The sequence below is a fragment of the Malaya genurostris genome, chromosome 2 (genome assembly GCF_030247185.1).
Source record: "Malaya genurostris strain Urasoe2022 chromosome 2, Malgen_1.1, whole genome shotgun sequence".
NCBI classification, from domain to species: Eukaryota; Metazoa; Arthropoda; class Insecta; order Diptera; family Culicidae; genus Malaya; species Malaya genurostris.
The window spans coordinates 325,543,742-325,557,656 of NC_080571.1; the positions used below are offsets into that span (position 1 = coordinate 325,543,742).

General features: G+C 37.6%; 1 protein-coding gene across 1 annotated transcript in view; it reads right to left on the reverse strand.

Annotated features, from left to right (window-relative positions):
* LOC131431420 (potassium voltage-gated channel protein Shaw-like) overlaps nt 1-13,915 on the reverse strand; it is a 203,010-nt gene that overhangs the window by 116,316 nt on the left and 72,779 nt on the right. The window contains exon 2 of the mRNA XM_058597120.1: nt 2,951-4,813. Coding sequence (XP_058453103.1) covers nt 2,951-3,156 — 206 coding nt within the window. The 5' untranslated portion in view covers nt 3,157-4,813. The remainder of the gene's footprint in view (nt 1-2,950; nt 4,814-13,915) is intronic.

Genomic DNA, 13,915 nt, shown 5'->3' on the forward strand with positions numbered 1-13,915 from the left:
GAGCAATTCCAGTGGATAACCCAGAAGATTTATTTGATTTTATCATGTTCGTTACTCTGACAAGTTGATGAGTAGTTGAATGTTCATGACGAAATCCAAACTGCTCTTGTAAAAAAATTGAATTCTCATTTATATGATACATCATTCTCAACAAGATAATTTTTTCAAAAAGTTTACTGATAGATATTATGTTTTCAATGTGCTTTCACTGAGAGCAAAACTAGTTATCACTTTGATGTCACACAGCATTTTTTTTGCTTTCGATTTTGATCTCTTAATCTCAAATTAAGTAATCGATAAATACGAACAGCACAACATCAAATTGAGTTTTCTTTTTGATCTCACACTCTACTCGGGTTGTTTCCACCTTACCAGCAAGTATGTCAGGTTATTTTTTCAAAAATCTTTGATCAAGCCAAAAACCTGTCTATGCAAAATCTGTGCACGTTTCCCCGTTTCCATAATAGCTGATCGGAATCATTTTGGCAAGCAAAAAAAAAGTCTCACTATTTTCAGAAATCTGTGAAAATCTTCCTTAAAATTCCTTAAAAACCCTTACAATGTTAGTATTTTCGAAACGGGATTGATGAGTAGATGACGGAAAACGATGTTTGAAGTGGTCGGAAATCCAAGATAGCATCTTCCGGTTTTTTTATATTGCTTAAAAACATTTACAATATGGGTATTTTCGGGACGGGTTTGATGAGTATATACCGGGTTTCAAATCAATGACCGTGTTCTCCATTTTTTTTATTATTTTCAGTGTTACACTTATAATTTCAGTTGTTTTAGTGTACATGATAAAGTCAAAAGAAGTACGGTTACTCTCATCACAACACATTTAATTTTATTTTAACTTGTCAAAATCTCATGTCAACTGGCCCGTCGGAATAAGATTTAACATTTTGTAAGCCATTGAGAAACCGGGATATTATTTGGCTCAAGTGGTAAGAGTCAGTTAGACAACCACATGACACCGAATTTTTAATATTTATGAGCAAATCCAGAAATAAATAACAGATAAACTGGCAGGATCGACTTTCTCCGAATCGTCGAATGTCAAAATTTGAAACCGTAACTAACCACTTCAAACATCGTTTTCCGTCATCTACTCATCAATCCTTTTCCGAAAATATCCACATTGTAAGGGTTTTTGAGGAATATCGACAAACCGGAAGTCGCCATCTTGGATTTATAAACCACTTCAAACATCGTTTTCCGTGAACTACTCATCAATTTCGGTTCGAAAATACCTACATTGAAAGGATTTTAAAGAATATTGATAAACCGGAAGTCGCTATCTTGGATTTCCAAACCACTTCAAACATCGTTTTCCGTCAACTACTCATCAATCCCGTTCCGAAAATACCCACATTGTAAGGGTTTTTAAGGAATATCGACAAACCGGAAGTCGCCATCTTGGATTTAAAAACCACTTCAAACATAGTTTTCCGTCAACTACTCATCAATCCCGTTCCGAAAATACCCACATTGTAAGGGTTTTAAGGAATATTGATAATCCGGAAGTCGCCATCTTGGATTTCCAAACCACTTCAGACATCGTTTTCCGTCAACTACTCATCAGTCTAGTTCCGAAAATACCCACATTGTAAGGATGTTTAAGGAATATCGATAAACCTGAAGTCGCCATCTTTTTTTTTTTTTTTTGTTTCAATTATAGAGGTTTTAACACCTTAAGGTCATTCACCTCTTCGGACCAGAAAATCTTTCTGACCCTATGTGCGCGGGGTTGGGAATCGAACCCAGGTAGGCTGCGTGATAGGCATCGACTATCCCATCACGCTATACCCGTCCCCTAAATATCGCCATCTTGGATTTTGAACCGACCCCAAACATCATTTTCTTGCACCCACTTATCACATCCGTTCCGAAAATGGCCATGTGATTGGGGGTTTCCACATTCATTACACAAAACTTTTTTTACGAACCAAATCCCAAATAACGTAAACTTTTTTACGAACCAAAACCCAAATAACGTAAACTTTTTTTTACGAACTACCTCCATTTACGAACCCCCGTTTAGTTCGTAAATGGAGGTTTCGATGTATTGAGCATATCTTTTTCTATAAATTTTGTGAAAATCAGCTGCATTAAGTTGCATATTTCGCTTTGGTGTAGGGTTTTATCATAGGTAAAAGTAAGATAAAATGTTGTATATCATTGCCAGGAAACAACAAACCTATACACTACCTTTAACAAAAATATTGGATTTTTTATTTTCTTCAATTATTCCAAACAAAGTATACATAAAAAAATATCTCGAAACAAGTTATGAATAAAACTGATTTCAAGGGGGTTGCCAGAAAAACGCTTTGTATATCCGAAACGGTGCGACCTAGACTTTTGGTATATTTGACAAAGTAAATTATTTTCAATAGTTGTAAAACTTTGTAGAAGGAAATTTTTTCTATCTCTTCAAAAAAAAATGATGGTTATATTTTTGGCAAAGTAGGCTATGAACAATTAGGGATAGAATCAAATTACGCGGTATATATTTGTAAATAATTTCTTAAAAGCTATATGCATTAAAAGAACGGTTTGGCAACTACTGATTTATGTCCACGTTTTAATTGATTCGAACCACTGTGCGTCGGTGGTTTCCCAGAATGCTGTTGAATCAGTTTCCTCCGACCGACAATACGAAGTCCGTTATTTCTGCCGGAACGTTTCTGGGGAGCAATCTATTACGCATGCAATGGATCGTTGTGAAGTGTAAATATCTCGAATGAGAAATTTTAGCTCTTTTTTTTGTTATTTCGTTTTACAGCTACTCTTCGAACAGTTGCATTTTGTTCCATCGATTTTAGCCGTTGTTCGTCAACGACTGTTTCTGACATAGCACTTTCGTTAAATTCTAGATTTCCAGAGGCGAAAATAAATATGCAGACTGTCGTTATTACTTCTTGAAACAAGCAAACTTTGCACTTACCTGTAGTAGTTCAGAACCTGCGCAAACACTCCCGGATGCCGGTCGAAGAAGTACTCGTCCAGGATGGGGTCGTAGTTGGCCAACGCCTCGGTCAGTCGTGATAACCGAGTGGCGGGAATTTTTTTGAGCGTCGCTTTGTACGTTTCGTGTCGAATGCCACCGACATTCAACACAACCCGGTGGTCCGAGTCCATGTTAATATTCATGGTTTTTTATGTTTACTGTTGGGGACGCTTACTGAATTGATGAGATGTAAAAACTAGACACTATCTGTTATCGGATGACCACTATCTAAGTAAATACCTACATTCAGCTCATTTTCACAGAGAATGTTCGGATTGAAATGAACTGCAATCATCTAGCTTCACGTTGCATGCAGAACATGTAAAAGTCTTTCACCACAAGAAACTTCTTATTTACACTCACTCCCCAGTATTTCCCTTTTCAATTGGGCAAAATATTGCATTTATGATGTTTGTGATCCTGCTGCTGTTGCTTTGCTGGATGCTGGGCGATTCCACAGAAATCGCTTCGCTGTATGGCAGCAGCAGGAAAAATTAAACTGTGAACTGGTAAGTGCACTGATAAACTTCTTGTGGTAAGTACAGAGGGCCAATTTCTATTTCACTTCTACTGATGTAGACCGCCTGAGTGCTCCGACATTTCGCTTTCCATAGAAGAAAAAAGCAGGGGAAATATTTTACGTCTTTTCCATTCCGTGCTTCAATCCTTCGGGTGGACTCCTATTTAACTATGGAACTTGAAGTGGAAAATATGTCAAAACTGGAAACACATATTCTGCCTAGTTGTTTTTATGTCAAATTGAGGTACCGTGCAAAATCGGCACAATTTTCTCATTGTGTTCGCATTTCCCAATTTTTCAGATCCTTATAACCGTTTTCACACTGTTCGTTCCTTTTTTTCCCTTATCACAAAACGTCTTCTGTCAACACAAAAACGTGCAGCAGCTCATGACCATACCGTACTAAGCATTACGATTTTTCCTTCATCCTTTTGCCTTTGAGCAAATCTCGCCTGTTTGATTCGTTTTCTTTTTTTCATGCTAGTAGATTTTGTTTTCGGAGCACTGTCCTTCCGGGAGCTCAAGTTTGTCTTAGTTCACTTCTTCTGCTAACTTGCACTACTATTTCCTGGGAAGCTGTCGACGTCTGAACACAAAGTTTCCCAATTAATCTGCAAGGGTAGTTCGTTCCTAGAAAATCACATGCAACAAACAGTCATTCGAATAGCTTTTCATATTTGCCACGATTTTCGTCATAGACACTGTTTATGGGAAATAAACCGACAATGGATATTTAATTTAGACAGATTTCTCACTTTAATTATTCCGTTAACCAGAAAGTATCAAATTGATGTGATGGTAAATTATAGCTCTTCGTCGTCACCGAAGTCGAGTGTAAAGGAAACGCATGGTGGATTTCAGATAAATAAAAGCACACCGACCGGAACTGTTCTAAAACCGGTACAGGATAGCACTCCTAGGCACGCCAACCGCCAGCACACATAATTCGTTGAGCATTCCAAGCTTCCGTGCTTTACATACTGCATTGCATGAATCACCCAGGGGTTAGCAGGAGTGAATAATATATGAGAGCTGTGCCGATGCGGATTGCTGGTGCCTCCGAAAGGCGAATATCAAGCGTAAATTGATCTCACGCCGTGATGACAACGAATGCTGCCGGGATTCGCAGAATGCTTTTCTGCTTCCAAGTTCAGCGATGTGTTGGCATGGAGGTGACACGTTCTGTCTTCTCTCCCGGGGGTCGGATGATCTTACGATGGAATGTTCCATTTGTTTCCAGGAATTTCAATCTTTGCGGGGAGGCTTTGCTGGGAGTAGACCTGCGGGTGAGAAATCGAAATGGCATATGTAAATGTTAGTATGGTTGGTTGTGTTGGCTGAAATATTAATAATGGTCCTAACACTGTCGGCTAGCAATTCAAACTAGAAGATGGAAGATGAGATTTGATGTGCTTATGACAGGCATTTAATAGAATTTGCAAATTCGATCGGAAATTGATATTTCAAAACGATGATAATGATGAGATTTGCACAGTCATTCATCAATTGACATCCGATTGCAAGTGTAGTCGATCTGAAAATTTCATTTTTCGAGTTCTTTGTACTTAGATGTCGATTTTCTATAGTAAAAATGGCTAATATTAGAGACATTGAGTTGTATACAAAAAAAACTGACACGCTAGCTTCAAAATTTCTTTGATATTGAAAATTGTTGAATGCATTCTATCAGAATCTGTTCGTTTCGAGTGGTGTTCAAAAATCGGCCAAATAACACATGGATCAATAAGTCCCGAGACTAAAGCAGATATGGCGCTCGTAGTAAACCAGTAACCACGTCTTTCTAGAGTACTAACCTTTGATTGAAACGAGTCAAAATTTTAAGTCGATCCGACCAGAAACAGCTGAGTTATCGAGGTTGGAGTAAAGTCGTTTTGTAGTTTGTTTAAAAAATGGAGAAAAAACCGAGTTTCGTGTTTTGATGAAACATTGTTTTTTAATGGGTAAAAACACCGTGCAAGCGAAACAATGGATTGAAAAATGTTATCCGGACTCTTGTCCATCAAAAGCAACGATTTGTCGGTGGTTCGCCGAGTTTAAACGTGGTCGTACCGACACAAATGACGCGGAACGCTCGGGTAGACCTTTGGAAGGCGTGAGTGAAGTGACAAAAATTATAATGAAAGATCGTAAAGTGAAACTCCGTGAGATTGCTGAGATGACACAGATATCATATGGAAGTGTATTTACTATCCTTCATGAAAAATTGAGCATGAAAAAGGTTCTTTCCAAGTGGGTGCCGCGATTGCTTTCGATGGAACAAAAACAGCAACGAGTCGATGATTCAGAAAGCAGTTTATCGCTATTTACTCGCAACAAAAAAGATTTCTTGCGTCGTTACGTGACCATGGACGAAACATGGATCCATCACTACACTGCTCTAACTATATTTCTTCAACTCAGCACGGTTTTATGCCTAAACGATCTACATCTTCAAATCTAGTGTCTTACACATCATTTATCATTCAGTCATTACAAGCGCGACTACAGGTCGACGCTATATACACGGATTTCTCAGCTGCTTTTGACAAAATAAATCATCAAATAGCCGTTGCTAAATTAGCAAGGCTTGGATTCAATGACGCACTTTTGGCCTGGTTTCAGTCTTACCTAACAAATCGTGACATGGCAGTAAAAATTGGTACCTGTATTATCACGCCTTTCCAAGTGAGCTCCGGTGTACCTCAAGGCAGTCATCTCGGACCCTTCATATTTCTACTTTATTTGAACGATCTAAACTTATCGCTGAAATGCCTAAAACTATCTTTCGCCGACGATTTTAAACTGTTCCAGCTCATCAGAGATTCTGAAGACACTGTATTCTTGCAGAGAGAGTTGGATAATTTTACTATGTGGTGTGACGTGAATAGGATGTTATTGAACGCAACCAAATGCGTCGTTATCTCATTCTCTCGTAAACGCTCAACAATTATATCCAACTATACTATCGCTCAAACAGTTATTAAGCGGGAATCCGTAGTCAAAGACCTAGGCGTTCTCTTGGATTGTAAACTAAGTTTCAAGGAACACATGGAATACATTATCTCAAAAGCTTCTAAAATGCTTGGATTCGTATTCCGCGTAACTAAGCACTTCACTGATATATACTGTTTAAAAGCGCTGTATTGCACTTTGGTCCGATCTACTCTCGAGTACGCTGCCGTTGTTTGGGCACCGTACTATCAAAACGGCATCCAGCGTATTGAATCTATCCAACGCAACTTCGTTCGCTTTGCACTTCGTCGTCTTCCTTGGAACGACCCTCATAACCTTCCCAGCTACCAGGACCGTTGTAAGCTAATTGATCTTGACCTGCTATCCGTTCGCCGTGATGTCTCGAAAGCAGTTTTTGTTTCTGATTTAATATTATCACGAATTGATTGTCCAGATCTGTTACAAAAATTGAATTTCAACATCCATCAACGCAGTCTTCGATACCAGCCATTTCTGAGGTTACCTCGTGCTAGAACAAATTATGCATATAACGAACCTTTCCTCAGCATGTGTCGCCTTTTCAATCGCTGTTCAGATGTTTTCGATTTCCACTTGTCGCGTACTACTGCAAAAAAACGTTTCCGGAATACTCTCTCTAGTTAGCTTTAATTCTATTTACGATCTCAGAGACAGGCACAGTTAGAGTTTTCATGTTACTTTTCCCGGCTCCAAACAAACAAACAAACGATTGTTTCGTAATCACTTGTCAGATTAGCCTTACGGTCAGTATTTGTTTTGTAACCGACAATATTGTTTTTTCGTTCAACCCCCACTTCGTCTCTCCACCATCTTCATTGGACACTAACTAGATTTGCTCGCAGAAATTAACCCGGTCGTCCCTTTCTCTTTTTCTTTGTCTATCACCATGCTTTCTTCGATCACTAATTAGATCTACATGCCGATTCTAACATCGTCGTTTTCTTTTCCTTCCACCACCTTTTTAGTCACTAATTAGATCTACATGCCGATTCTAACATCGTCGTTAGTCCACGCTCCTTTACCACCTCCTCCACCAACCCTGGTACTCCATTCGCCTACCCACTTTTTTCTTCTCTCTCACCTTTTAAAAAAGAGCACTATTACTGCCATCCAATGCTTGGTGTCATCAACTAGTTATAGGATTATAGATTAAGTTTTCATTGTTAGTTTTAATTGTTAGTTTTTATTGTTAGTTCTAATTGTTAGTGTTAAGTCCAAATGTATCTGTTGGATCATTGTAATCTGTTGATACTGATGAGGAGGTTTTATGCCTGCTGGAGAGAGAGATTGCTAAATTTCATCTCCATCGGGCTTTTCCCTGCTCCCAAATAAATAAATAAATAAATACACTCCAGAGTCGAAGCGGCAGTCATCTGAGTGGCGCACAGCTGGCGAAAGCTATCCGAAGCGTCCGGAAACGCAGCAGTCAGCTGGCAAAGTCATGGCGTTTTTTTGTTTTTTGGGATACGCATAGCGTGATTTTCATTGACTACCTCGAAAAAGGTAAATAGATCAACAGTGATTATTATATTGACTTACTGGTGCGTTTGAAGGAGGAAATCGCAAAAAAACGACCGCAAACAATGTTTTATCAAAACACGAAACTTGTTTTTTTTTTCATTTTTTAAACAAACTACAAAACGACTTTACTCCAACCTCGATAACTCAGCTGTTTCTGGTCGAATTGACTTAAAATTTTGACCCGTTTCAAGCAAAGGTTAGTACTCTAGAAAGACGTGGTTACTGGTTTACTACGAGCGCCATCTCTGCTTTAGTCTCGGGACTTATTGATCCATGTGTTATTTGGCCGATTTTTGAACACCACTCGAAACGAACACATTCTGATAGAATGCATTCAACAATTTTCAATATCAAAGAAATTTTGAAGTTAGCGTGTCAGTTTTTTTTGTATACACCTCAACCCGGTTATGTCTCTAACATTAGCCGTTTTTACTATAGAAAATCGACATCTTAGTACAAAGAATTCGAAAAATGAAATTTTCAGATAGACTGTGCAAATCTCATCATTATCTAATCAAGATCAATTTCCGATCGAATTTGCAAATTCTATTATATACCTGTCATAAGCACATCAAATCTTGCAGAGAAAAAAAAATCCTTTTCCATCAAGACAATGCACCCTGCCACAAGTCGATGAAAACAATGGTGAAATTGAACGAATTGGGCTTTGATATGCTTCCCCACACCCCATACTCGCCAGATTTAGCCACCAGTGACTACTGGCTCTTTGCTGATCTTAAAAAAATGCTCCAGGGAAAAAGATTTGGCTCAAATGAGGTGGTCATCGCTGAAACTGAAGCTTATTTTGAAGCGAAAGATAATTTTTTTATGAACATGGTATTGAAAAATTGGAAAAACGTTGGATTATGTTGATGAATAAAAAAAAATTTTGCACAAAAAATGTTGTTTCCATTGTTAGTCTCGGGACTTATTGATCCATGTGTTAATCTTTCTTGTTCGCTTTTATAGGAACGCAAGCTCTCCAATACTATTGAAGGTATGGAACGACGAACTACACACAGTGCGAATTAATTGAATGGAGATGCTAACTACGAAAAGCCGGTTGTCGTATGCTTGAGTTTCGACCAGGAAACATTCTAAGTGCCAGTTGAGTCGTAGCACTAGCTATGAAATGATTATGTTCGCCGAGAATCGACTGAGAAGTCTGAAACAGAATGGTTTAATTACATCAAACTTTGGTAATAGTAATAAATAAAAATAGTTCGTTTACACTTCCATAGAGAGAAACTGGTGCATGTTTGATCAAAGTAGTCTATCGTGATCAAGTCAAAACTTCATCAGATGGGACTCGAAAGAAGGAACCATATTGTGCACAAACACCTGGAAAATTCGGATTGGCCCGATTTAGAACAGGCAAAAGTGCTGATGATGCCGAAAACAATAATTTGTCGAGTGATCAAAATCTACAAGAAAGCTCTTATATCGTTTTCGTTTATTGATCAGAGCAGCCCGAAAGCTGACCCAGACCCGCATAGCGTTTTGGGTGCCTGGGCAGCCATGGCCACCAGACGGCTACCAAAATTGATTCAGTGACGGTTGTCAAATCCAATTTGACAAAACAAAGTCGCCTGTATCTAAGTTAGCCGAGCGTTTTCATCTTCTCACCTTCGCTGAAAATGTCAAAGATTCCAATGTGGAAAAATCCTGGTGGATACGGTTGTATCGTTTGAGTTGTATATCTGGCAGCGGTGAGGCAGTCGGTCACCAGAATGTCTGCCAGCCATATTTTTCCCGCTGGCAGCGCTTAGTCAGCCAGCTGGCAGCCATGCGTATGCGGGGAGTCGTCCAAACAACGTTTGATATGTTTGTTTTAGCAACCTGATGTCGCTCTAGATCGGACTCCAACCGCGTAGTTTCTTTCTGAAAATTTTCTCGGGTCGCACCACGCATCCAGCCGAGTTTGTTTATTTTTTTTTAATTTTTTCATGAGTTGTTGTTTAGGGCTCGTACCACGTGCTCGTTTTACTCGGAGTCAGAGTAGCCCGCGTCTAGGTTCAAAAACGAAAACGGTATTAGTAAGGAAAGGAATCAGTGAACTCACAAAAAATCAGGATCCAGCTGCGCAGCAAGGTGTGGTGTTGAGGTGCGTCCTCAGAGATCCGAGATGCTACCGGAAGATACAACGGCAACTTTCAAACGGTGCGGGGCACCCATGCCAGCTCTCGTACGGCAGTGTTTCAACGAAATACAAGAACTGCATTTTGATAGATGACAAATCATTCGAAAAACACGATTTTAAGCCGTTTTCTGGTCAAAAGTTGCGTCTGGTTCGGGTTTACCGATAAGTTCGCATAGAAGGTCATGATTTGGCAAGCGGTTTGCAGTTGGGGCCTGAAAACGGAATCATTCGTTACATCCTCGACGATGACATTTCAATTGTACTTCGAAGGTTGCCTAAAATCGAACCGGAAATACGTACCCCTCTAATGCTGTAACTTGGAATACGGGCCATGAAATGAGCAAACGATGATGTGGGGAAAATAATATATTTTCATGTTATGATCATACACCTTGTATTAAACTTCTCGGATCATGATCCATTTTCGCTAAAATTTAAACGTACCGCACTTGACGTTGTTAAGTATAACATCAGGCGTGTTTCTGCTACGATGGAAATTTTTGCAACATAAATTCAGTGAAAAGCACGGCGAACTTCTTTTGTTCAGAATCAATAACAGTTTTGATTTTTTGTTTCAGAATTTAAACACTTAAACGAACTGCATGAAAAAAATACGTGTGAATCTAGCCTCTTAAAAAGAAACTCTATGTCGAATTCTTGCAAATACCGCGGATCGATTTTTCCTTTTATGTTTTCGAAACATCGTTTGCAAAATCGTCTTGTTTTAAATATTTAGATAGATCAGTTTGTGTTGTTATATCTAAGAAACAAATTAATCAAAGTGTTTGAACAAAATATTTTTCTGATTTTCGTTAAATGGTGCTCCAAATTAACAATCGAATTTATTGGTAGCTCTCGGAATATTATTCTAGCAACAACGGTCACACAAAAAATGTAAGAATACATTCAAACAAAATGTAACACTGATGTTTGTCAAATGAAAAGTGTAACCGTGCTTAGTCTCTTATGGTGTCAATTTTCGGTTCATTATCTTTATGTTTATGTTATGAGCCATTCCAGGAATGAGTAGACGAAAAAGTGACAAAATCAGAATCGACCTTCTTCGATTTGGATGAAACTTTGCTCATGGCTTCAGTATGACAAACCATAAGTTTTGAACCGATGGAGAGGTCAATCCGACTCACGACTGATTTTTAAAAAGTGAGTATGTATTTTTGCATTTCACAAAAATAGCCTTTTTCAAATCTTTGTTACTCGAAAACCGTTAATTGTACAAAAATGGTGTTCAAGAAGAAATTGATTTAAAGAAATTTTGTAATCTCAGTAATTACAAAATAATCCGAAAAAATTAAATAAAAATAAATCAGGGTTTTAATTTTTTTTTGATAATTTTTGTTTTAAAGCTGTTATTAAAACCTACAGATTGATGGCTATCCCATCCGTGCCTTTTGAAAAATGAAGAAGTCACAGCTAAAACAATTTACAGATATATGCAAAATTTCAAGTTCTCGTTGAAAGATAATCATTTGAACACTAGAACTAACGTAACAACTTCAAAACGAATGAACACAAGTAGAATAAAAGAGGTGTGCCAGTTGACCTATTGTTTACAACCAACGTACGTACCGGTAAATTGATTACCTAAATTCTACCTGTTTCACGTATAAATAGCTATGCATCGTAGAACAGATATCAGTTTATAACAAATCTCTTTCGAAACAGTTACAATACTACAATATGGTTTTCCCAAAGTGTTGTAAACCTTTTTCTAATATTCTACTGTTTAAATGATTATCTTTCAACGAGAACTTGAAATTTCGAATATATCTGTAAACTGTTTTAGCTGTGACTTCTTCATTTTTCAAAAGGCACGGATGGGATAGCCATCAATCTGTAGGTTTTAATAACAGCTTTAAAACAAAAATTATCAAAAAAAAATAATTAAAACCCTTATTTTTTTCATTTAACTTTTTCTGATTTTTTTGTAATTATTGAAAAAAATATCAAATTTTTTTCCAGTGTATATTTTTTTAGAGTGCCCATTCGATTCCCTACAACTTCTTCCTGAACGCCATTTTTGTACAATTAACGGTTCCCGAGTTACAACGATTTGAAAAAGGCTATTTTTGTGAAATGCAAAAATACATACAATCTTTTTTAAAATCAGTAGTGAGTCGGATTGACCTCTCCATCGGTTCAAAACTTATGGTTTGCCATACTGAAACCATGTGCAAAGTTTCATCCAAATCGGAGAAGGTCGAGTCAGATGATCTGCTAACCATTAATCTATTAAGCAATCTATTACATCACCTGGGACAGAGGGTTAACATTCGGGTAGAAAATTGGGGTTACGAGCTTTGAAAGAAATACAATCCTCAAGTAACGCATTTTCGAGCCATGACTAATTTTCATGGGAGAATTGCTATTGGTTTCATGAGAAATTAAAATGATTGGTTTCATGATTTTGTAATCATGACAGCAGTAACGGATTTTTTTCCGTTAAATTTCAATAAAAGTGCTGCGAAGCAACCATTAAGGAACTTTTTAAACTCATTGAATCACCAATTACGGGTCTTTTTGTGCATATAAATTTATTTTTAGTCAGCCTTTAAGACTAAGCGTTTACAAACAACAACAGCTTTGTGTTGGATCTCGTTGTCACCCAGTTGCTGTAGATGCGCCTTGTTGTACATTGGTTGCAGTTGCTGGTTGGTTGGAGGGTAAGTTGTTAACTACAGCTGGTGTACTTTGTTCTATAGAGGATACTGACGGTTTCGTTGAAGGGGATGCTTCATTGTTGTTGGTGGCTGTCATAGGTGTACTGGGGTTGCTTGGGGTTGGTGTGAAGTAAGCACCGTTGTCCTTTAGTGCAGTCGACGACACGACCAGGCACTCTGAAGAAAAATCGAAATAAAAAGTGTCCGTGAACGAATCACCACCAGTTACCGTTAATCATAGGAATAATTATAATAATAATCCCCTTGTTAATCATAGAAATAATCATCTGCAGCAACACTGCTTTGGTTACTATGCGTTAATTACCAAGGAAATTCAATATTATAAATAAACAAACACATTGAAAAAGCATTCCGTTTCATTGGTAATAGTTGGTAACACAAAAATAGGCTCAATAGGATTTAATTTAATAACGAAGGATTTTACATGCGATCTACTACCCTAGCGCATTAAAAATCCAGATCCGAGTGGAAAATTTATAAAACTTTTTTAAGATACGAGAAACAGTGAGATTCGTGAAGTTTATTTCATCAGTTTTTAATGAAATAGAAATTAAACACGTAACATTAGAAAGACCACGATCTATCATAAAAATTAAAAATTAATGGAAAATAATAAAAACGCTGTGTCTTGCGTATTTCTACTAAATTCCTTTTTTCATTCTTACACCCGCAACGTGTTCTGTGAACGGAAAATGCGCTTAATTATCTAATTGTTCTGATTTTAAATACACTAATACTCGGACTTTAAATCGGATTTAAATGCACTAATACTTTTAGAAAAATTACGATAGTGTTAAAATAGAACCAAATCTCAGATGTCTGCTCTAGAGTTAGCAATAGAAATTGGACATAAAAAGTGGTTTTGTCAGAATGATATAAAAAAGTGCCTCACACAACGTTTATATCCGCTTTGACCAAAACTTTTGAAAATGCATTCACTGTCGTATTTAGTAATATCTATGTAGATGTACTTCGAAGTAATCCATAACCGAATTATTTTTTTTACTCGTTCGATTGTTGTATCATGCCTC